The sequence below is a fragment of the Gorilla gorilla genome, chromosome 19 (assembly GCF_029281585.2).
Source record: "Gorilla gorilla gorilla isolate KB3781 chromosome 19, NHGRI_mGorGor1-v2.1_pri, whole genome shotgun sequence".
Taxonomy (NCBI): Eukaryota; Metazoa; Chordata; class Mammalia; order Primates; family Hominidae; genus Gorilla; species Gorilla gorilla.
In genome coordinates, this window is record NC_073243.2 from 40,848,485 (window position 1) to 40,874,253 (window position 25,769).

The 25,769-nt window shown below is 37.8% G+C and overlaps 1 protein-coding gene across 13 annotated transcripts in view; it reads right to left on the reverse strand.

Moving 5' to 3' along the window:
- RAD17 (RAD17 checkpoint clamp loader component) overlaps positions 1-25,769 on the reverse strand; it is a 45,263-nt gene that overhangs the window by 18,173 nt on the left and 1,321 nt on the right. For 5 of the 13 annotated variants that reach the window (XR_010131753.1, XM_031003310.2, XM_019013430.2 and 2 more), the window contains 14 exons: positions 24,809-24,912; positions 24,154-24,333; positions 22,289-22,546; positions 21,665-21,748; positions 14,522-14,678; positions 11,643-11,779; positions 10,477-10,529; positions 10,267-10,392; positions 10,107-10,176; positions 7,443-7,554; positions 4,572-4,754; positions 3,356-3,441; positions 3,096-3,242; positions 65-214 (listed from right to left, as the gene is read on the reverse strand). Coding sequence is in view for 12 of the 13 variants with exons in the window: in XM_031003310.2 (XP_030859170.2) it covers positions 65-214; positions 3,096-3,242; positions 3,356-3,441; positions 4,572-4,754; positions 7,443-7,554; positions 10,107-10,176; positions 10,267-10,392; positions 10,477-10,529; positions 11,643-11,779; positions 14,522-14,678; positions 21,665-21,748; positions 22,289-22,546; positions 24,154-24,162 (1,572 nt within the window). In the remaining variant the exon portion in view is untranslated. Of the gene's footprint in view, positions 1-64; positions 215-3,095; positions 3,243-3,355; positions 3,442-4,571; positions 4,755-7,442; positions 7,555-10,106; positions 10,177-10,266; positions 10,393-10,476; positions 10,530-11,642; positions 11,780-14,521; positions 14,679-21,664; positions 21,749-22,288; positions 22,547-24,153; positions 24,334-24,808; positions 24,913-25,187; positions 25,325-25,769 lie in introns of all 13 variants that reach the window. The other 8 variants (XM_004058747.4, XM_019013429.2, XM_055367043.2 and 5 more) reach the window with 3 other exon arrangements.

A 25,769-nucleotide genomic window follows, 5' to 3' on the forward strand; every position in this document is an offset into this window, starting at 1 on the left:
TAATTCACATACCATAAAGTTCACATATTGAAAGTACAGAATTCTTTTTTTTTTTTTTTTTTACCTTTTTATTTATTAGAAACCACTGAGGTTTGTGCAAGGGTCGAAAACTTGATCCTCCTCCTTGGCAATGAGCATATCCTCGGGCTTTGTTGGAATGCATCACACCTCTCGTAGCTATAGATGTGCTATATTCCCTGAGTAAAGAGCGTGTCTAACAAATGAGACAAGATGTGAAAGAAAATAAATTTATAAAAGAGCATTACTGGTATTCCTGATATATACAAAAATACTAACCGTATTTAGTTTCTATGTGTTCACTTTCTTCAACATCACTACAGCCCTATAAATAACAGCACTATAAACTTATCTAAAGCAAATTCCACTGGGACATATCCATCAAATTAAATGTGTAAACCCTGACTGGATCTTGGACAGGGGTGGAGGAAACAACTTTGAATACATTTTTTAGGCAAATGAGGAAATCTGAATAGGGACAATATATTGCTAGATTAGTGTCAAGTTTCTCTGGAAAGTTAACTTAATTATATAACTAATTAGTTAATGTAACTAATTAGTTAATATAACTAAAATATAATTGAAACTAAAATATGACTATGCAGCTGGGCGCAGTGGCTCACGCCTGTAATCCCAGCACTTTGAGAGGCCAGTTATATCAACTAGTTATATTTTAGTTTCAATGGGGTATGATAATGCTATGGTAGTTGTAATAGAACAATGTCCTTATGCTGCTTAAGTGTCACGATGTTCGCAATTACTAATACTTTCCAATTATTCAGCCAGAAACAAATACGTAAATATATAGAGAGATTAAGAAAAAGTGGCAAAATATGCAAACTGCTAAACAAAAGTTAAGGATATGCAGCTATTCATTGTACTATCATTTTTTTTTAATTTTTAATTTGTGTGGGTACCTAGTAGCTGTATATATGTATGAGGTACAGGGGTCATTTTGATACCAGCATACAATGTGTAATAATTACCTCAAGTTAAATGGGGTATCCATTACCTCAAGCATTTATCCTTGGTGTCACAAACAAGTCAATTATACTCTTTTCGTTATTTTGTATTATTATTTAAAATAGGGTCTCAGTCTGTTGCCCAGCCTGGAATGTGGTGGCACGATCACAGCTCACTATCACCTCAAACTCCTGGGCTCAAGTGATTCTCCCACCACAGCCTCCCAAGTAGCTAGGACTACAGGTGCATGCCACCATACCCAGCTAATTTTTAAAATCTCTTCTAGAGATGGGGTCTCGCTGTGTTTCCCAGGCTGTTCTCAAACTTCTGGCCTCAAGTGATCTTCCTGCCTTGGACTCCCAAAGTGCAGAATTACTGGCAGGAACCACCACTCCTGGCTCACTGTACTATCCTTTTAAATTTATTTATAGGATGGAAAATTTCAAAATAAGAAACAATTATTTTAAAAGTTAAGCAAATTCAACTGCTGAGTAATGAAGCTCTATATCATAAATGGTTTTTCTGTGTCTTTCCTAATTTTACTTATCACTGCTATTTCAATTTTTTAATTTTTTGAGACAAGGTCCGGCTCTATTGCCCAGGCTGGAGTGCAGTGGTGTGATCTCAGCTCACTGCAACCTCTGCCTCCCGGGCTCAAGCCATCCTCCCACCTCAGCCTCCTGAGTAGCTGGGACCACTACACCCAAGCAATTTTCTTGGTATTTTTTGTAGAGATGGGGTTTCATCACATTGCCCCAGCTGGTCTCATACTCATGAGCTCAAGTGATCCACCTCCCTCGGCCTCCTTAAGTGCTGGGTTTACAGGTGTGACCCACTGAGCCCGGCCTTATTTTAATATTTATAACACACAGAAATATTAACGTATCAAAACAGTGTCGTCCAACAGAACGCCCTGCAATGATGGAAATGTTTTGTATCTGGGCTGTTCAATAAAGTAGCCATCAGCCACATGCAGTTATCAAGTACTGGAGATGTGGCTAGTATGACTGAGGAACTGAATTTTTAATTAAATTTAAATGTAAATAGCTACATGTGGTTGGTGGCTGTTGTACTGGTAAGGGCAGTGTTAAGATGTTAAGAACAAAATACAAATTTTATGGTAAATAGTTTCAAATATGTAAAAGAAATAAATTTTAAAAACTAGCAGAAAGTGTAGCAACATGTACAGTTCTTTCTCTTGTATCTACTTCTTAATGGTTGTCATATTTTGAGTATGTATTAATTTTAAAATCAGAAAATAAGCTGGGGCTGGGCATGGTGGCTCACTCCTGTAATCCCAGCACTTTGAGAGGCCAGGGCAGGCAGATCGCTTGAGCTCAGGAGTTGGAGACCAGCATAGGTAACATGGTGAAACCCTGTCTCTAAAACAAAGAAAAAAAAATTAGCTAAGGATAGTGGTGCTTGCCTGTAGTCCCAGCTCTAGATGGGGAGTGCCTGAGGTTGGAGGATCGCTTGAGCCCAGAAGGTCAAGGTTGCAGTGAACCGTGTTTGTACCACTGGACTCCAGTGTGGGCAAAAAAGTAAGACACTGTCTTGAAAAAAAAAAAATAATAAGCTGGGCATGGTGGTGTGTGCCTGTATTTCTAGCTACTTGGAAGGCAGAGAGGACAGGATTCCCTAAACCCAGGAGTTAAAGACCAGACTGGGTAACAAAGCTGTAGATACAGCCTCTTCTCAAAAAAAAAAAAAAAAAACCACCATAACACAAAATCAGAAAATTTAGAGACAGGACTGTGGTGGCTCACGCTTGTAATCCCAGCACTTTCGGAGGCTCAGGTGAGAGGACTGTCTGAGCCCAGGAGTTTGAGACCAGCCTGAGCAACACAGTAAGACCCTGTCTCTACACACACACACACAAAAAAGAAAAAAAGAAAATAACTTTAGAAACAATTGGTGCTATATTATCAGCAGAAAAATCAGATTTGCTACTGAAGCTTCATTATAAACACTGAGTTGGTTACATTAACTTTAGCATAGTTATGAAGAAGAGTCACATAAAATAATGTCAGGCAATTAGGGATAAAAGTAAACTTTCTTTTCTTAATTCTAAGGAAATACTATAAACATAAACATTTTAAGTCAAATGGTCTTACATTCCAGTCACCACTGAGGATATCTGCAAAACTTAGAAATTCACTGGCTCTCACAATATCATCAATTTCCATGAAGAAATCTATGTAGTTTTGGTGAAGATATAAATTAAATAAGTCTCCAGGCATGTGTGACATTTCTACTACCTCCTATAAAAAGAAGCATATATACATAAATTTCGTAAAAATGCAATGGTCAAATATATATGCACACGAATAATATATCCTTTGTAACCTATACTAAGTGTCATCAAAGAACTTACCTCAGGTTCAACAAGTAATGTATCCCGTTCATATTCTGATAAATGAGAGGGCAACCGAGGTGAGTCTAATTCTGTTAAAGATGCTCCTATAAAAAATTTCTGGAATTATTAAACATAATACCTTCTTCATAATTATATAGCACCTCTCATTTGAAGAGTTTGAAAATTTTAGACACACAATACCAACATAGTAAGCAAACTGTTAAAAAATAATAAATAAATAAAAAACAACTGGAAGCAAGCACCTATTTTTTCCATATTAGCAAGAACTAAATTAACAATTCTGATGCTTAGATTATGGCTTCTCTAGACTTAAAATATTCCATTTCCTAATGCACTCCCATTTCACCTTTTTCAGCTTTGGGTTGCTTTCTTCCCTTGATTTCTCATCTCAATACAGTGGTCTTTACTCTTTTATTTACTATGTAGGAAGATGTTGCTCTCTACATGAAAGAATACGAATTCCATTCACTAATGCAAGAGACGATAAACGTATGTTGGGGAGGAAAAGAAAGGAGAGAAAGAAAAGAATCAGGTGGGAATAGTCACTCAGGTTCAAAGTAAGAGGATCCAGTGACAGAGGAGTGTCCTCACTGCCACCTAAGTGATGCCCATTTTCCTCAGATGGTATGAAGGTTTCCATTTAGAAATCCCAATTTCTTTCCTTTAGGGTCATCAGACATTTGCTATCAAAAGGAGGGATTATTTGGGACACTAAAATGGGCAATGGGGAGTGAAAGAACTGAGGGGAGCAGTCATCAAAAAAGACAGAAAAGGTGATAAACATCTCTGGTTGGGGAGACAGAAAGCTTGTAAATTAGAGAAATACAAGAGGATTGAAAGAAACCTTAAACTACCTGGTAATTTGTATAAGGCTCTGTTGGCTGGAGCCCAGTGTTAAGAGGGCTTTAGGCTACCAACACTTGCCACTACAAGTCTAGATGATCTGCTCTTTACCTTCAGCAAACTATAATTTTAAAGATTTACACACATGGATATGGCCTGCAATAGCATGTTTTTACTTTTAATCCTGCTTACGGTCAGAAAATATTCTGATTTCCTACTATGTCTTAGGCCTAGGCAAACAGTATCTGACCTAGCTCTAACTCTTAGAGCAGAACCAAAATACATGACATTTTTTTAAAAGTGACATTTGATTTCCATTTTAAGACTATGTGATATCCAACAGATTTTAAAAATGTAAAAAATTTCTTACTTTTACAATATAGAATTTTCCCCAAAGCTCTGAAGAGAAACAGAGAAACATCTTTGCCACCAATAGCTTGGACCTCTTGATTTTCAAAAACCCTATCAGGTTTTTTTCTTCGTTTTGATTTTGACAGCACAGCATCTGATTTTAAAGACATTCCTTTTTTCCTTGGCCGTAAGTTGTTTTCTCCTGAATAATATGCATCCAAGTGACAATATTTAAATTAAAATATGAAAATTAAAACTAAGAACACTTCAGATATAGTTACACTAAATATTCTAATTACAATATGTTTTCCTAATAAACAAAAATTATAAATGACATTAACTGAGTTGGAATCCTTTTTGGGTTACTAACATTAAAATGGAATAAAGTATTATCTGAAAGTTATTTCATAATGCAGATTTCAAACTTTCACATGCACAACAGCACAATCTCTAATATAGGCTGACATTCCTGATCCAAAAAATTCAAACTCCAAAATGCTCCAAAATATGAAACTTGCAGTGCCAACATGATGCTCAAAGGAAATGATTATTGGAGCACTCTGTATTTCAGATTTTCAGACAAGGGATTTTCAATTCGTATAATGCAAATATTCCAAAATCTTTAAAAAATCTGCAATCCTTCTATTCCCAACAATTGCAAATAAAGGATATTCAACCTGTACAGTCACATCGCCTTGGTTTCTCATCATGTTATGTGCAAGATACTGTTCCTGGCATGTAATACATATGAATTTAATCTTCATAACAACCCTGTGAAGGGAGAATTTTTTTTTTTTTTTGAGATGGAGTCTCGCTCTGTTGCCCAGGCTGGAGTGCAGTGGTGTGATCTCGGCTCACCACAACCTCTGCCTCCTGGGTTCAAGCGATTCTCCTGCCTCAGCCTCCCGAGCAGCTAGAATTACAGGTGTATGCCCGGCTAAATTTTTGTATTTTTAGCAGAGATGGGGTTTCACCATGTTGGCCAGGCTGGTCACAACCTCCCAACCACACAAATTGGCCTCCCCAAGTGCGGGGATTACAGGCATGAGCCACCATGCCCGGCCTTTTTTTTTTTTTTGACACAGGGTCTGGCTCTATCACCCAGGCTGGAGTACAGTGGCACAATCATAGCTCACGGAAGCCTCAACCTCCAGGCTCAAGTGATCCTCCCACCTCAGCCTCTCAAGTAGCCGGGACTACATGCACCACCACGCTGGCTATATATATATATTTTTTTTTTAATTACAGACGAGGCCTCGCTATGTTGCCCAGGCTGGTATCAGACTCTTGAGGTTGAAGCTTTCTTCCACCTCAGTCTCCTATAGTGTTGGGATAACAGGCGAGAGCCACTGCACCTGACCAATTATTATTAGACAGTTAATGAAATGAGATACAAAGAGGTGAAGTCATTGGCTTAAGGTCATCAGTGAGTGAATGACTGGAATCCAGGCAGCCTGGTTCTGCAATCTATGTTTAACAACCTCTCTATTGATGTTGAGAGTATCCAATTTATGAATATGCATGTGATCAAATTTCTTGGGTTTTTATTTTTTTTCCTTAATTTTTTTTGTAGAGACAAGGTCTTGCTATGTTGCCCAGGATGGTTTCAAACTCCTAGGCTCAAGTGATCCACCCACCTTGGCTTCAGGCATGAGTCACCATGCCTGCCCCAAGTTTCATTTTTAAGTCTAATATTTAGAACTCAAGAGTACATGGCTTAAAAGCTACCTTGAACAGCAGAAAGAGCACAGGATCTGGATTTGAATCAAAATACTGTCTATCTCATCAGGTTGATATGAGAATTAGATGAAAAAAACATAACTGCTAACATAGTTCCTGGCCCACTCTTTGATGTCAATTGTCAACGTTAAGCATTAAGTAGTCTGCTAAATGCCTTCTGAAGGAGGACTATGCAGTAAACGATGACCATTACAGTAAAAATGTAACTCACTGCCATTAGTGAAACTATCTTTTTACTACATCTTTCTACATATTAACAGGAAATTTATTAAACATATCTCATGAATTTATACTTTTTAACATTAAGAGGAAATAAATTTATTAAACATATCTCATACATTATTATAAAAATAATTTCAGGCCAGATGCGGTGGCTCACGCCTGTAATCCCAGCACTTTGGGAGGCCGAGGCGGGCGGATCACGAGGTCAGGAGATCGCAACCATCCTGGCTAAGACAGTGAAACCCCATCTCTATTAAAAATACAATTAGCTGGGCGTGGTGGCAGCTGCCTGTAGTCCCAGCTACTCAGAAGGCTGAGGCAGGAGAATGGCATGAACCTGGGAGGCGGAGCTTGCAGTGAGCCAAGATCATGCCACTGCACTCCAGCCTGGGCGGCAGAGCGAGACTCCGTCTCAAAATAAATAATAATAATTCCAAAAGTAAACCCACCTCGGCACAGTATTATTAAACTGATTAATGGCTGGCCATTTATTGAACACTTAATATGGATCAAGTACTGTAAGAAGCACTCTATAATAGTGTCACCTCACATATTCTTCATAGAACCCTAAGAGGTAAGTGCTCACATAAAAGGTGAGAAAACAGAGGCACAGAAAGATAAGAGTCACCTGCATAGGCCTATATAACTGGTAAGTGGCAGAGGCAGAATTTTTATCCAGGAAATCTGGTTCTAAGCTAACTTTGAAAGGTAAACTATCTCAAACAGAAACAAGGATATATACTATGACACATTCATAGAAGGGTATGTATGCATGTGTATATATTTAATTTTAAGCCACTGTCTCAGTAATAAAGAAGGATAAATAGGTATAAACCAAATGTAAGTTAAAATGTTTGATTTCATTGAATGAATTAAGAGAAAGTCAGTCACCTATATAATGCCACATGACTGTATCTTCCATAGTTACCTTTTGAAGAAGAAAACTGGAGGCTGTTTATTGCACTTCTGATATCACCAGAACATCCTTGACAGAGCAACTCTAGAGAAGTTTTGTCAGGGACAGTAATTTTTCCTCCATTCTAAAATAAGAAAATTAAATTTAAAAAAAAGTATTTTCTTAAAAATAACAACAACAAAAAACCCCAACCTATTTTCTAAACTTAACGTAAATTAGATTCTTTTAAACTTAAATACTAAAAAGGGCTGGGCACGGTGGCACATTCCTATAATCTCAGCAATTTGGGAGACTGACGCAGGAGGATCACTTGAGCTCAGGAGTCTGAGACCAGCCTAGGCAAGGTAGTAAGACCTTATCTCTACAAAAAATCAAAACGATTAGCTGGGCATGGTGGCATGCGCCTGTAGTCCCTGCTACTTGGGAGGGATCACTTGAGACCTGGAGATGAAGGCTGCAGTGAGCTATGATCTTGCCACTGCACTCCAGCCTGGGCAATAGAGCCAGAAAAAAAAAAATTATCTTAAAATAATAATAAAAAACTAAAAAGCCTTCATGCTAAACACTGGTCTATGAATGGTACAAGCTTCAATGACTTATTACAGTTTAAGGTATACTTTCAGGAAATATTAAATACTGTATTATTTTACTTTTTCACTTTGACCAGGTTGTATTTTGAAGTTTTTACTCTTTCTCACTACATACACACAGATATATAACAACATATATGTGTACACACAAAAAAACCCTCAAAATGCAACAGACTGTGATAAAATTAAATATGCACAAAATAATCTAACTAATTTATGAAATTTACATGAAAATTCCTTTACTGGGGTTATACATTATACAGTCTGGTGAGGATGAAAAAGCCATAATTACACCAATTATTTCTTCTTCTTCTTTTTTAAACCAGAGCCACTTGAACTAATCAATTCACTAAAAAAAAAATTTTTGTTTTGACACAAGGTCTTACTATATCACACCTGGGCTGGTCTTGAGCTCCCAGGCTCAACAAATCCTCCCACCACTGTCAGCCTTTGTAGCTGGGACTACAGGCATGCACCATGGCTCAATTTGCAGTTCTCATGCTTATAGTAGAGAATGTACATGTTTTTTTAGAGACAGGGTCTAGCTCTGTCCATGACAGACTACAGTCATTTCATCTAGATCACTGCAGCCTCAAACTCCTAGGCTCCAGCGATCATCCTGTCTCAGGCTTCTGAGTAGCTGGGACTACAGGAGCACACCACCATGCCCAGGTAATTTTTTTTTTTGGGGGGGATACAGAGTTTTGCTCTTGCTGCCCAGGCTGGAGTGAAGTAGCGCAATCTCGGCTCACTGCAACCTCCACCCCCCGGGTTCAAGCTATTCTCCTGCCTCAGCTTCCTGAGTAGCTGGGATTATAGGTACCCGCCACCACACCCGGCTAATTTTTGTATTTTTATTAGAGATGGGGTTTCGCCTGTTGGCCAGGCTGGTCACGAACTCCTGACCTCAGGTGATACACCCACCTCGGCCTCCCAAAGTGTTAAGATTACAGGCGTGAGCCACTGCACCTGACCCATTAAATATTTTCAAAACACTAATGGCATAATAATTAATCACAGTAATTGCTTCCTGTATTATTGGACTCAGTTTGTTTCTCATTTTTCACTATTAATATCTGTTATTTATTCAGTTAGGTGCTCTACACTAACGTGTTTAATCCTCAAAACAACCTCTCCCTTGGATATTTCCCTCAGTTCCTATGGTCCTAGCAGTGCAACAAAAATTATGTTTCATGCAAGATTTGGTTGATTTATACCAATAGGATTCCCTAAAACCATGACGCTGGGAGCAGAAGGTCCATCAATTTTTTTTTAACATCATCTTGATTTGAAATACAGAAAAAATGACGCACTAAAAGTGAAAAGAAGCCAGGCACAGAGGCTCATGCCTGAAATCTCAGCACTTTCAGAGGCTGAGGAGGGAGGATCACTTGAGCCAGGAATTCGAGACCAGCCTGGGCAACACAGAGAGACCCTGTCTCTAAAAAAAATCAAAAAATTAGCCAGGCATGGTGGTACCAGCCTGTAGTCCCAGCTGCTTGGGAGGCTGAGGTGGGAGGAACACTTGAGCCCAAGAGGTCGAGGCTGCAGTGAGCCATGATTATGCCACTGCAGTCCAGCCTGAGCAACAGAGTGAGACCCTGTCTCCAAAAAAAAAAAAAAAAAGTGACAACAGCTGTATATGAATGTAAATAGACTTTACAATACTGAAGTGTATCTTTGAAAATGGTTAAGATGATAAATTTTATGATACATGTTTTTCACCACAATTAAAAAAATGTGAAAATAAAAAAGTGACAACAGGACAATAGGAAGAGTTGAACTGTTGATAACTACCATACCTACATGCCAGAAAACATTTTCTTGATGACAGACACAATTTAGAACAGTAAACCAAGCAAAGGAAAAATTTACCTCAATGTGAAAGTGAAAGTTTAATAGTAGAAAAATGTTAAAGATTTTTAAAATCAGTATTTCCTACATTTGCTAAAATGACATGCCTTATGAGTATAATAAAATGTTTTAATTCTAAAAAATTAAAATAACACTCCTTCAGTTTACATAATACTATTTAAGCTAGGCTTTCTATAGTTATCAAGTAAGGTTTAATTAATCAGAGACTTACCTTGTTAGCTTCTATAGTCACTATTCGATTAAGAAATTTCATCATAATGGTTGGTGCCACAGGGTTGAAACTAAGTTTTATAAAGAAAGATAGCAGTTAAATGATTAATTTAAAAATATAATATGTATGTGACCTTTATAAGCAGAAATTTCTTCCTTACCTAATATTTGAGATAGAACACTCTTCCTGAATTTCTTTGGGAAACAATAACCTTTGATTATTATCTCCACTGAGACTGTCTGAGATTATAAATATAAGAGGACATCGACCAATCCTCACATACTTCCTAAAATAACAAAATACAGCAATGTTGAAATTTAAGCCACTTCTCATTTAATTTGGAGTTTTAGAATACTTCACTGAAACCTACCTTAGAACTTCATGTAAAGTATGAGAATCCCGATAAAACTGGTTAGGTAAATCCTATTGAAAATAAAAAATAAATAATAGTATAGTTTTATTCCACTGCAAATTTATTTTTCAAATTTATATTTATTGAGATAGGCAAAAATATATTTATTCAATGTATTTTAAACAGAACTTTCATAGGAAACATGAAATAGATGATATCCGAAACAGTAATATACATCAATGGGGATCCCAATTTTTAGATCAAATTTCTTTGGGTTGCTTTCCAGTTACAGTATTTTCACTAGGAAGTAATTTTCCAAACTTTTCTTTTGTTTTTCTATACTTAAACCATTAAAATTTATAACATTCCTTATCCTACAGCTATTCCATTCAAGTTTACTAGAAGAGACTTTAGGTTTCTACTATTACAAAGCCTTTGTGTTGTATTTTACCAATATCACTACTATAGAGACAAGTTAACGTTATCATGTAAGATATATCTCACAATTGTTTAGTCAATAGCTACAGCAAAATTTTAAAAGTTGGCTGGGTGTGGTGGCTCACATGTGTAATCCCAGCACTCGGGAGGCCAAGGCGGGAGGATTACCTTGAGGTCAGGAGTTTGAGACCAGCCTGGCCAATGTGGCAAAACTCCATCTCTACTAAATATACAAAAATTAGGCCAGCATGGTGGCAGGTTCCTGTAATCCCCACTACTCGGGGGAGGCTGAGGCATGAGAATTGTTTCAACCCAGGAGGCGGAGGTGGCAGTGAGCCAAGACTGCACCACTGCACTCCAGCCTAGGGGTTAAAGCGAGACTCTGTCTCAAAAAAAAAAAAAAAAAAAAAAAAAAAGATTTTAGGCCAGGCATGGTGGCTCACGCCTGTAATCCCAGCACTTTGGGAGGCCACGGTGGGCATATCATGAGGTCAGGAGATCGAGACCATCCTGGCTAACACAATGAAACCCCGTCTCTACTAAAAAATACAAAAAATTAGCCGGGCGTGGTGGCAGGTGCCTGTAGTCCCAGCTACTCCGGAGGCTGAGGCAGGCGAATGGCGTGAACCTGGGAGGCAGAGCTTGCAGTGAGCTGAGATCGCGCCACTGCACTCCAGCCTGGGTGACAGTGACACAGCAAGACTCCATCTCAAAAAAAAAAAAAAGATTTTAAAAGTTGTCCTTACTTCAACCAGAATTATCTTCTTATCAGTTCTCAGATCATCTCCAAGCATTTGTAACTTGTTATACTTTGTCGCTCTTAGTAGAAACTCTTTGAAAACTGCTATCTGAGACTGATAGGGAAACATATGGAAGCTTGATTCTGAAAGGAAACACATAACCACTTTTATTTTCAACAAATGATATACATTAATATCATACATCTGTATGTACACACACACATACTTGATGCATCTCACAATACTGTAGACTGTTTCCTAATTAGGAAAAATCATTTAAATTTAAAATAGGATATTCCTTTCAAAAGACAAGAGTCAACATGTAGCCAGGCGCAGTGGCTCACGCCTGTAATCCCAGCACTTTGGGAGGCCGAGGCAGGTGGATCGCTTGACCTCAGGAATTCAAGAGCAACCTGGGCAACATGGTGAAACCCGGTCTCTACAAAAAAATACAAAAATTAGCCAGGTGTGGAGGCTTGTGCCTGTAGTTCTGGCTACTTGCAGGGCTGAGGCAGGGGGTGGGGGTAATAGCTTGAGCCCAGGAGGTGGAGGTTGCAGTGAGCCAAGATTGTGTCACTGCACTCCAGCCTGGGTGACAGAGTGAGACCCTGTGTAATATGGAGTTAACTGACCTAAGAACACAGCTGTCGGTATAACATTCATATAATTGGTAAAAATATTTATGACTGTGGCCTACCCAATGAAGAATCTCTAAATGAGTTCAAGCCTATAGATGAATTGCCTTCAGTGATAAGGGTTTGGTTTGTTTGTTTTGAGACGGAATCTTGCTCTGTCGCCCAGGCTGGAGTGCAGTGGTGCAATCTTGGCTCACTGCAACCGCCACCTCCCAGGTTCAAGCGATTCTCCTGCCTCAGCCTCCTGAGTAGCTGGGATTACAGGAACACACCACCACGCCTGGCTAATTATTGAATTTTTAGTAGAGACGGGGTTTCTCCATGTTGGTCAGGCTGGAGTGCTAAAGGTTTAACAACAAAAACAGAATAACTGATTAGTGAACTTGAGAATGAGGGAAGCTCTCTGAAGGCATGTTTCATATTGAAGACTGTTTAAGTTAAAGCTTATCAGACTGTCAAAAGTAATGCTACTATTTAGAAAGCAGTAAAAGCCAGATGCAGGAACACACGTCTGTAGTCCCAGCTACCCCAGAGGTTGGGTCATGAGAATCCCTTAAACGCTTAAGAAGTTCATTCTAGACAATACAGTGAGACTTTCTCTCTTAAAAAAATGATAATAATAATGGGCCGGGCGTGGTGGCTCACGCCTGTAATCCCAGCACTTTTGGAGGCCGAGGTGGTTGGATCACCTGAGGTCAGGGGTTCGAAAACAACCTGACCAACGTGGTGAAACCCCATCTCTACTAAAAAATACAAAAATAAGCCGGGCATGGTGGTGGGCGCCTGTAATCCCAGCTACTTGGGAGGCTGAGTCAGGAGAATTGCTTGAACCCAGGAGGCGGAGCTTGCAGTGAGACAAACCACTGCACTCCAGCCTGGGTGACAGAGCAAGACTCCATCTCAAAAAAAAAAAAAAAAATAATAGTAATAATAATAATAAAGAAAAGAAAACAGTAAAAGCCCCAGCAGGATGGGATACTAGTAGCACAAGGGAGTACATTAAAGAAGAGTCCAGGGAAGGGATTTTGAGGAACACTCCACATTAAAATTATCCTTCTACAGAACCCTTTTCCCTTCAAAATGGCCTAGGAGATCTGGCTATCCCTAGTTTCACCACCTAGAGTTGCAATATGAAAAACTATGAAAGATAAAAATGATAGTGCTAAGGTACATAAGTATATGCATGAACTTATAATGTATTACATCTTTAAATTGGTACTATTGCCACGCATGGTAGCTCACGCCTATAATCCCAGCACTTTGGGAGACAGAGGCAGGTGGATCACTTGAGGCCAGGAGTTCGAGACCAGCCTGGCTAACATGGCAAAACCCCATCTCTACTAAAAATACAAAAACTAGCTGGGTGTGGTGGCACATGCCTCTAATCCCAGCTACTCAGGAGGCTGAGGCATGAGAATAGCTTGAGTCTGGGAGGCAGAGGTTGTACTCCAGCCTGGGCGACAGAGTGAGAGACTCTGTCTCAAAAAAAATAAAAATAAATAAAATTGTTACTATTATCAATTTTTAAATCGTTATCTTAAGGCCTCCTTCCAAATTCCAAAGACATCTTTGTCTTTTGCTTTCATTTGATATTGTTCTAACAGGTACTTACTGATCTAAGCTATCTTGTTGGGGGGCAAGTTCTTTTTAACACATCTTAAGTCTTGATTTAACAAATAAAATATCTTAGTTAATACTGTCTAACCTCCTAGCCAGATCTTAGAAAAAAGCAGATAAATAATGCAAACAGAAGAATATGTTAACAAAACAGTTAAGACTTAATCTTCAAAAAATTCCATTGTCTTCCAGTGGAGACACGCTTTCTTTCCTTCTCCTGAAATAACTTTTATTTATTTATTTTTTGAGACAATGTCTCATTCTGTTGCCCAGGCTGGAGCACGATGGTACCACTATAGCTCACTGCAACCTTAAACTCATGGGCTCAAGTGATCCTCACACCTCAGCCCTTGAGTAGTTAGAACTACAGGTACACAACACTATACCTAGCTGATTTTTTTATTTTTGTAGACAGGGTCTTTGTATGTTGCCCAGCCTGGTCTTTAACTCCTGGCCTGAAGCAATCCTCCTGCCTCAGCCTCCCATGTGACAGCCATCGCACCTGGCCTGTGAAATTCCATCCCTCTGAAAGCGAGAAGTATGGGAAAAAATGCACTCATAGAACTTTATCTGAAAGCTCCCTTAAGCACAGGTTTGCCCCATTACTTCCACTACCTTCACAGCAAATCTTACCAGTATTAAACATCCCCTTGAAATCATCTTTTTGGAAGTCTGGTAAAACTGGATTAATCCACTCTTGTACTTGAATACCATGCTCCTTTGATAGTATTTTTAAGGTCGTTGTCTTTCCACATCCAGGAGGACCTGTTATTAATAAAATAGATCCACCCTAAAATCAAATACAAATATTAATTAAAAACCCAAATCACTGGAATGCTAGAATATTATTTCTGACTTTTCATTCTAAATATATTTACTTCTATAAATATTTGCTGAATGTCTCATATAAGCACATTAAATTTCATAATAATGCTTGCTGGAATAAACCAGCTTTATTTTTTTCTTTTTTTAAAATTGCCTTTTTCCCCCCTTTTCCATACAAAAACATCTGCAAATATGGAAATAAGAGAATCTTAATTCTTCAACTCTCAATTCCGCTTCTGATAATTTCTCAATTTTTGCATTATGTCCCTCCCAAGGACTATTTAGTAGCCAAATACTAAACTTTGGCTAAATTAGGGAGGTGATGTCTGAAACAAAGATTTTTAGAGGTTACCTGAACTCATAAAATTTATTCTTTTTTTTTTTTTTTTGAGACAAGTCTTGCTCTTTCACCCAGGCTGGAGTGCAGTGGCATAATCTCGGCTCACTGCAAGCTCTGCCTCCCGGGTTCACGCCATTCTCCTGCCTCAGCCACCCGAGTAGCTGGGACTACAGGCGCCCGCCACCACGCCCGGCTAATTTTTTTGTATTTTTAGTAGAGACAGGGTTTCAACGTGTTAGCCAGGATGGTCTTGATCTCCTGACCTCGTGATTTGCCCGCCATGGCCTCCCAAAGTGCTGGGATTACAGATATGAGCCACCGCTCCCAGCAAAATTTATTCTTAATATAGACATCTCATTGGATGATATAAGTTACTGTTATACAAATACAATATTCTTATGGAAAGACCCCAGTTTGGTTATTAGATTCTTTAAGAAATGCATATTAAGACACATATTTGGGAAGAGCACGGCGGCTCACACCTGTAATCCCAGCATTTTGGGAGGCTGAAGCAGACGGATTCCTTGAGCCCAGGAGTCTGAGACCAGCCTGGTCAACATGGCAAAACCCTGTCTCTACAAAAAAAATACAAAAAATTAGCTGGGCATGGTGGTGTGCGCCTATAGTCCCAGCTGGTCAGGAGGCTGAGGTGGAAGAATCACTTGAGCCTGGGAGGTGGAGGCTGCAATGAGCCAAGATTGTGCCGCTGTACTCCATCCTGCACATTAGAGTAAGATCCTGTCTCAAAAAAAAAAAAAAAAAAAAGGAAAAAAAAGAAACATATTTACCAGAGATAGGACTCTAACGAGAGACTAGAGGTTGTGGATCCCAGTAACATTCCCTCATACCGTAAATTTGATTAAAAAAAAAAAAGTTAAAGCTACAGAAATATCAAAAGATTTCCTACATACAATGGTAGGCTATAATTCTTGTTTGTTTTCCTTTAATAAGAACCTATGTACTTGGACAAAGAGAGCCTGCTCCACTTTTGAAAGGGGCAGTGCATGAGTTATAGCACTGTTCACCATGAGTCCATACTATATGGATCAACAATATACAGTCATGTGCCAGATAATCAACTTTCAGTCAATGATGAACCACATATAAACAGTAGTCTCATAAAATTATAATGGAGCTGAAAAATTCCTAGTAACAATAATGCAAAACATCACTCATGTTTGTGGTAATGCTGGTGTACACACACCTACTGTGCTGTATAAAAGTGTAACACCTATATCTCATTATGTGTAACACATAATGCTTGATAATTATAATAAACAACTATCTTACTGGTTTATGTATTTACAGTGCCCATCTTTATTATTAGAATCTACTTGTTTTTTTTAAAAAAAAGTTGGCCGGGCACAGTGGCTCACGCCTATAATCCCAGCACTTTGGGAGGCCGAAGCAGGCGGATCATCTGAGGTCAGGAGTTCAAGACCAGCCTGGCCAACATGGAGAAACCCCATCTCTACTAAAAATACAAGAACTACCCGGGCATGGTGGTGCACTCCTGTAATCCCAGCTACTCAGGAGGCTGAGGCAAGAAAATCGCTTGAACCCGGGAGGCAGAGGTTGCAGTGAGCCAAAATCGCGCCACTGCACTCCAGCCTGGGCAACAAGAGTGAAACTCTGTCCAAAAAAAAAAAAAAGAAGTTAACTATAAAACAGCCTCAGGCAAGTCCTTCAGGAGATACTGCAGAAGAAGGCACTGTTGTCATAAGACATGACAGCTCCTTACGTGTTGTTGCCTCTGAAGACCTTCCAGTGGACAAGATGTAGAGGTGGAAGACAGTGCTATTAATGATCCTAATCCTGTGTAGACCTAGGCTAATAGGTGTGTTTGTGTCTTCATTTCTAATTTTAAAAGAAGCTTAAAAAAATTTTTTTAAATACAAAAAAAGTTTATAGAATAAAGATATAAAGACAAAATATTTTTGTACAGCCGTACCATTTATTTGTGTTTTAAGCTAAGTGTTATTATCAAAGAATCTAAAAGTTTATAAAGTAAAAAAGCTACATAAAGTCCTTCACATGGCCTTTACAAAAAGTTCCAGTAAGTGAAGGTTAATTTATTAAATAAAAAACTGTTTAAGTTTAGTGTAGCCTAAGTGTACAATGTTTATAAAAGTCTACAATAATGCACAGTAATGTCCTTAGACTGTCACTAACCACTCACAGTCACTGACTTAACCATTTTCCATTCCAAGCTCCATTCATGGTAAGTTCCCTATATAAATGTATAATAGCATTTTTTTAATCTTTTATAACCATGTTTTTACCAAAAAAAATTTTTTTTTTTGAGACAAAGTCTCTGTTCTGTTGCCCAGGCTGGGGTGCAGTGGCACTATCTCAGCTCACTGCAACTTCCGCCACCCGGTTTCAAGTGATTCTTGTGCCTCCCATATAGCTGGGACTACAGGCACACACCACCATGCCTGGCTAATTTTTGCATTTTTAGTAGAGATGGGGTTTCACCATGTTGGCCAGGCTGGTCTCGAATTCCTGACGTCAGGTAATCCACCCACCTCGACCTCCCAAAGTGCTGGGATTATAGGCCTGAGCCACCAAGCCCGGCCTTTTTACTGTACTTTTTAATGGTATGCTTTAGGTATGTTTATTTACACATATAGTTCCCACTGTGTTATAATTGCCTACAGTATTCAATACAGTAACAAGCTATACAGGTTTGTAGCATAGGAGCAAGAGGCTATACCATATAGCCTAGGTGGAGGTTTGTGTAAGTACACTCTATGATATTCTCACAACAATGAAGTCACCTAATGACACACTTCCCAGAATGTATCCCCATCATTAATTGAAGCATGACTGAACATTAAATAACTTAAAATAAAAACACATATAAAACAAGGCTATATATTGATGGGTTGACAAAAATGTTGTTACCAGAGGTTTGCAAAAACCTAATTTAGTGTTTTTCTTAGAAATAATGGTTCAGTATTTGCTAATTCAGCAACTTTACAGAACATAACTACCTTGAATAATGAGAACTACAATACCAGACAGATCACTTCTTTACAAAGAAAAAGAAGCCTATGCACAGGTATTATACATTTTTCTCATGTAATAATATACTTAAGTGCCTGTTTTCTGACAGAGTGGGTAGAGCCACATAGCAAGTTTCCCTTCCAGTAAGAGAACTAGGAGGTAGTTTCTTATCAGGACATTATAATGTGAAGAATCTTGTTAATCCCATTTGTCTACACTGTAACAGAGTTTTACTGAATTTTGAAGGAAAGAAGCTGTCCTGAAAAATTAAACTCTGCAAATATTTGGTATATCGTATTTAAAATAAATTTTGAAAAGTAAATTTCGTTTGCCCATTGATAAATCTAGATCTTACCAATTTTTTTGAATAAAAACATTTTCTAATTACTGACATCCCTGAAACTTCTGTAAAATAAATGGTAAGTGATTTGGGCCAGGCATGGTGTGGCTCATGCCTATTAATTCTGACACTGTGGGATGCCAATGTGGGAGGTCTACTTGAGGCCAGGAATTCAAGACCAGCGTGGGCAACACCATAAGACCCCATCTCTACAAAAAAAATTTTTTTTAATTAGCCAGATGCGGTGGCACACGCTTGCAGTCCCCAGCTACTCAGGAAGCTGAGGTGGGAGGACTGCTTGAGCCCAGGAGTTCAAGGCTGCAGTGAGCTATGACAGCACCTCTGCAATCCAGTGTAAGCAACCGTCTCTAGCAAGACCCTGTCTCTAAAAAATTAATAAACAAATAAACAGAGTATATGATTAAAGTCCAACTCCTTAGGGGGAAAACTTTTGAAACCATAAAGAAAATACTTTTCCATATATATATATATATATACACACACACATACATACATACATACATATGTACATATATATATGTACATATATACCTAAGTTTATCCAACTGGTAGAATAATAATAGTAACACCAATGTAGGTTTATGATGTGACAATGTTTACACTGACAGAGTATTGCTAAGTGAGAAAACACAATGGACACTGAAAAATAAAAACTATTAGCTAAGCTGACCAAAAACAAACCAATGAGAAAAAGCCTGGATGTAAGAGGTGTGTCAGATAGACTGCCCAAAAATCTGTATTCGGAGACAAGAGACGAGATTTCTATGAAACATCAGAGGAATACCAATGCTGACACTGAAAATCCATCTTGAATTCATGATCTTAGCCCTAAACCAAAAGGTTTAGATCCACAGGCCAGAGAGAAAGGAGCTTGGTTCAAGAGAGAAGGATTGGCTGGGTGTGATGACTCACACCTGCAATCCCAGCACTTAGGGAAGCCGAGGCAGGTAAATCACCTGAGGTCAGGAGTTCAAGACCAGCCTGGCCAACATGGTGAAACCCTGTCTCTATTAAAAATACAAAAATTAGCTGGGTGTGGTGGCGCATGCCTGTAATTCCAGCTACTCAGGAGGCTGAGGTAGGAGAATCGCTTGAACCCAGGAGGCAGAGGTTGCAGTGAGCCAAGATCACGCCACTGCACTCTAGCCTGTGTGACAAAGCAAGACTCTCTCGAGAAAAAAAAAAGAGAGAGAAGGATCTGTTACCATCAAAGCAACTAAAACACCAACTCCTTCATCTCAAGGTTGAAACTAAAGGAAAGACCTAATGTAAACAATGGACTCTGGGTGTTAGTGATGTGTCAATGTAGGTTCATCAATTTTAACAAATGTACTACTCTGGTGAGGGAAGGTCAGTAACAGGAGAAGGCTATGCATGTGTCAGGGCAGGGCATATGAGGTACATCTCTGTACCTTCTACCCAATTTGGCTGTGAACCTAAAACTGCTCCAAAAATAAGTCTATTTTTTAAAAAAGGAAAAGATACAAAACTTATCCTGCCTTTCTAGTTGGAAATGTATTTCAAGGTAACTAAACAACCCTAGCTAGTGATGGCAAACTTTTCTTTGTAGAAAAATGCCAGTAATAACTGTAGAAATAACAGAACTATAAGAAAGTCACTACTGTACAACTCTAATAAAATAAGTGATTCAGGCAAGGATTGAAAAACTGAAGCTACAGCACTTAGGTGGACGACTGATGGAGAACTGGGCACTCACATGCTGCCACGGTATCTCCCCATGGATTATGTGTCAGTTGTGAGGGAAAATTACTCTACAATGAAGATTTTTGACTTTCATCTCTTTGATCTAGTGACCAAACTTAAGACAGCAGGAGAACCACAAATCCTTTCCAATTTGACGCCCTATACAACATACAACATGACCTTTATTCTTGCAAAAATGTTCAACTTGAGTCTAATCAAGCCCTTGATTCAAAATTTCAGGTTATAGGAAATGCAGGATAGACGAACAAGTTAATCATCATTAGGAGGAAACAACCTAACAAATACAGTGTGAGACTTCTACAAGTCAACCGGCCTGGTCTCCTTTATAAGTCAGTGCCTTGGAGAAAAGAAAGGCTTAGTAAACTATTATTAGATTCAGGGAAAAAAAAAAAAAGGCCTAAGATATATAACAGCCAAATGCAACGTGTGATCCTATCCTGTTTGAAACAAACCAGCTACAAAAGACATTTTGGGAACAAATGCAGAAACGTGAATATGAATTGATCATTAGACAGCATTACGGCATCCTGGTTAACTTTGTTAGAGAGAATAATGGTATGCATAATTAATTAGGAAAATCATTTTTTTAAAAAAACAGAGACATACTGAAGTATCTAAAAGTCTAACTGAAATGTCACAATGTTTATAATTTACTTTAAAATACTTAAGGGGGAAACAATGAGTATATTCTATATATATATTTTTATTATTCTATTTTCTTTTATGCTTGAAAAATCTCAAAATAAAAAACATTTAAAAAGGGAGACTAATGGAAGGACAGAATATTCTACCTTGGGGGTTCAAGGTAATTGTGCAGTAAGGAAGTGAAACAAAAAATATCAGTCTAAAATAAATAATGACTGTTTTTGGCTATATTTAGTAGAGAAACTAACATGTAATTTGCCTGCTTTCCTCAGCCTGAGATAATCTGATGTGCTAAATACACTAGCACCCTAATTGGTTTACTGATTCTTTATGCTAACAATAAGACATAAAGAAAAAGAATTACAAATAAAGGGGAAAACTCAAAGTCTCTGAGTCTTTTAGTCAAGTTGGAAGTAGTAAAGTCAGGAAGCTTTCTTTTTCGCTTTTTGTTTTGTTTTGCTTTTTATGGTTTTTGGTATTGCTCTGTTGCCCAGGCTAGAGTGTACTAGTGTGATCACAGCTCACTGCAGCTTCCACCTCCTGGGCTCAGGTGATCCTCCCACCTCAGCCTCCCAAGTAGCTGAGACCAGAGGCATGCACCACAATGCCCAGCTAATTAACTGTAGAGACAGTCTTCCTATGTTGCCCAGGCTGCTCTCGAACTCCTGGGCTCAAGTGATCCTCCTGCCTTGGCCTCCCAAAGTGCTGGGATTACAGGCATGAGTCACCATGCCCCACTAGGGAGCTTTCTACTGCAGGAGATCTAGACTTATTTTGAACAAAATCATCATAAAACTTTAACTTCTAACAACACACTGTAAGTCAGAAAAATATTTGATGTTAAATATTTAAAAACACATTTCTTAGTTACCTGTTTTGGTTGCCTTTCTAGAACTTGAGCTTTTAACCAGGTTTCGACTTCTTCGATTTTCTTTTTATGCACAGCAAGTTCATGCTACAACAAAAATTTCAAATTTAAAACAAAACTTCTTAACTGAAGATTTTTTGGTACATCAGCACATATGAACCTAAGCATTATTAATGAAAAGAAGTAGCAAATCAGTAACAATCTATATAATAAAATGATCCTTTTGATTATACTTGAATTTTTATACTATCATGGAAAAATTATATTCTTAAGTTGATACCTCTGTATGATAATTTTGGCAAGTTTGCAGTTATAACATTTTTTAAAATTCAGAAATACATTTTGAGAAGACAGTAGAGAGGAGTATTACATTTAGTACAAAACTTTTTAAAAAGATCAATTCTATGTTGGGATTAAATTAAATCTAAGACAACTAATCATATAACTTTAGAATAACTATTGAGAAAAATCTAAGCCTTGGAAAATAAAAAAATCCAGAATTTTTTCTAACACATAGAAAGATTCTTATGAGTAAAAAATCTGAAAATGTACATCCCTCTGCTTCCCATCTACCCTTATGCACCCTGAAATTAAATTATGTAGATATGTCTGCATGCTTTTCAGTACCTGAGTTTCTGGTTTATATTTATCCACCCATGGTTCATTTTCAGATAGATATTCTTTTGAATTTTCTAAACCATAAATCTGTTCTAAGGAAGATAGATTTCCTCTTTTTCTCGCTGGAAATCTGCTGCTTTCTAATGTAGAAGGCCCATTTTTTCTTCTATGACTTGAGTTATTCACACCTAATGATGTGGCAGTAATAGCAGAGACGCCTCTACACTCTAGAAAATCATCAAATGATGGGTCAACCCAGTCTGTTACCTGAAAAAAAAGAAATCATGTAAATATAATCACATTTTCTCCCATCTATTCCCCCAAATAACTGAACTACTCTGGAAACAACATATTCATAAATTTATAACCTTTAAAACTAAAAAAAAAAAAAAAAATTTTTTTGAGACCGGGTCTCACTTTGTCACCCAGGCTGGACTGCAGTGGTATAATCTCAGCTCAAGCAATCCTCCAGCCTCAGCCTCTTGAGTAACTGGGACTATAGGCATGCACCACCATGCCCAACTGATTTTTTTGTATTTTTTGTAGAGATGGGTTTTTGCCATGTTGCCCAGGCTGGTCTCAAACAATTCTTGGACTCAAGTGATCCTCTCACATCAGCCTCCCAAAGAGCTGGGATTAAAGGTATGAGCCACCACACCCGGCCTAAAAATCTTACAAATTAACTCTTTTTAATTAAAACTCTGTCTGTAATAGTTGTTTTTCTACTTTACAGTAAGTGCAAGTGCATACTTGTCTACTTGACCTTAAAGGAGTAAAGAACACAAACTTATTTTTATTAATTGTAACCTTCCCAGCATAAACACTAGAATGATTTTTTAAACTCTCTGTAGGATTGAAACATAAATATTAAAATTACCTATTAAAAAAAGCAAAACAAAATAAACAAATGATAATATTTTAACAGAAACAGCAATAAGAGTAACATATCTGCCTTGGCCAGGTTAATACATTCACAAACTAAGAACCATTTCATACATCTAAATAATCCGTATCAGCTTGAAGACTTAGTGAAGATATAGGCCAAAGATCATAACGTTGTAATCTGTAATTATGACTGGATTATATTTTTCTTCAGTGTATGAAGCAACTAATATTTTTATAATTGAGGCAGGCTTTCCAGAGGGGGAACTGTCACTCAGAAATGCCTAGGAATGGTAGGGTGTGGTGGCTCACACCTATAATTCCAGCACATTCAGAGGCAGAGGCAGTAGGATTGCTGAGCCCAGGAGTTTGAGAACAGCTAGCATAACATAGGGAGACCCCAACTCTACAAAAAATAAAAAATTAGCCAGGCATGGTGGCGCACGCCTGTATTCCCAGCTACTTGGGGGGCTAAGGTGGGAGAATCACTTGAGCACAGGAGGTCAAGGTTGCAGTGAACCATGATCACCCCACTGCACTCCAGCCCGGGCAACAGAGTGAGACCCTGTCTCAAAAAAAAAATTTTTTTTGCTAATAATTAGAAATTATTAGCTAATAATTACAAATAATTAGAAATTAGAAATTTTTACTAGATTTTTTAACACTCTAATAGCATAAATCTAGAAAAATATAGCTTCAGATCTGGTTGTAGAATCTACTGCCTGGCTAACAAAAAGAAACCAAGTTACATATTTCCTTCAAGAATACTCAGCCACAGTTGTGAGCTATTTATTAGACAATGTTCCTCTCTTGAAGAAAATGAATCAGAAGTTGGAGCTGAAAGTAGGCTTAGGGGAGACAATTTGGGGCTTATAAATACTTTATGAATGCTAAGTCACACTTCACTCTTCTTTTAAGACAGAGAGTTAGGAATATTATCGGCAGTGGATTAAAAAAGGAAGACCACTGGAAAAAATTTTAGTCATAGCTACCTGATTCATTTCGTCCTCATCAAAAGATTGTGACTGGTACTATAATCTTGGCCCCTTTCCTCTATAGTTTTGAGAGTATGAAAATATCTTTCATTATAGTAAAACTTTCGACAGCAATTCTGATTTGCAATTTATACATTTTATAGTTTCATTTCTTACATAAATGTGGACTCCCATATACTGAAAAAAAGAGAAAGATAAACAGCAAAGTTAAGTAACTTACTTAACATCAAAGAAAATTTAGAGCTACCACTTAGGGAAATAGCTACCCTGCATGCATGAAACTGTCTGACCCCCATCCCACCTTAACCCCTATCTTGCTGAGAACTCACACACTGAATTACATTACTTCTAAGAAGTAGGGCTTTTGGTTAAGCTATAACACAACTACCACTCATATTTCTCTCTTCTATGTTCTTTCATTCAAATGTTTTCAGCCTTTGTGACTGGGACTGTAAAACACTTTTTCAAAATTAAGGTTGTGCTTTTAGAGAACACTTGTTTCACAACTTATTACCAGACTTGCTTAAATCATTAATTACAATAGATACTGGGCTCTATTACTTTGATAGCAGTAATAAGTTATTAAGAATATATATAAAAATTTATAATTATTTTAAGGCAATTATTACATGGCCATTCTAGTGTATCATACCTTTGCGGAAGATACCTTTGGTCTAAGGAAAGTTTTTGACATTATAAACTGTAATAGTTCCCATCCGTAGTTTAGGACTTGTAGTACATTAAACTATAATTCACCTAGGGGGGGAAAAAAAAGAAGCCCTCAAATGAAGAAAAACTGTAAATGCCCAATTATAGTAATAAATGTATACTGATATAATCAACAACACAATAAAGGCTCAAGAACTAGTGAAAAAGAACAGTAAATTTAAGTGATACAAGAAATCAAAATTCTAAAATAATTTTAATGACTATAACTGTATCAAATAATCTACTTGTGGTGTTAGTTTTTCACATGAACTCAATGATGTATTAGAAAAAAAAACAAAAAACCACACATACTATGTACTTACCTTTTGTCATTAAAATTAGGCAATTCTATTTGAGCAATTTTTATACTGAAAATTAAAGTTTTCCTTATTTCAAATTACAGTTGCAGGTCTTCATTTCCAGTATTTCCCAAAAAAGTAAAATACCATGAATTCACTTGCTGTGGACGAAGAATTTAAGTCTTAAACTGTAAAATTTTTGTTTTCATTTGAACATGTTATTAGAAAATTTCTTGGTAACACTGTGTTTTTCAACCGTGTTTTCAAATTCTTAAATGTTTATGCAAACTAGTGAATTCAACGATTTTAAGTTAGCCAGAAGAAAATTTTAAGGTCTACAAACTTATACACTGGAAAGTATACTGGACTACTTTACAGTTTGGAGGCACACATAGCCTATAAACACCCCGACACACTAGAAAACACATTGTTCAGCCCTCCGCCCCAAATCGTTCACGATTACAGACTGTGACGTTTCAAAAGGTATACAGGTGGAAAAAAAACACCTATTTGAGTAAATATAGTTTGTAGCTCGAAATAAAAGATGCAGACCAGGGGCCGGACGCGGTGGCTCATGCCTGTAATCCCAGCACCGTGGGAGGATGA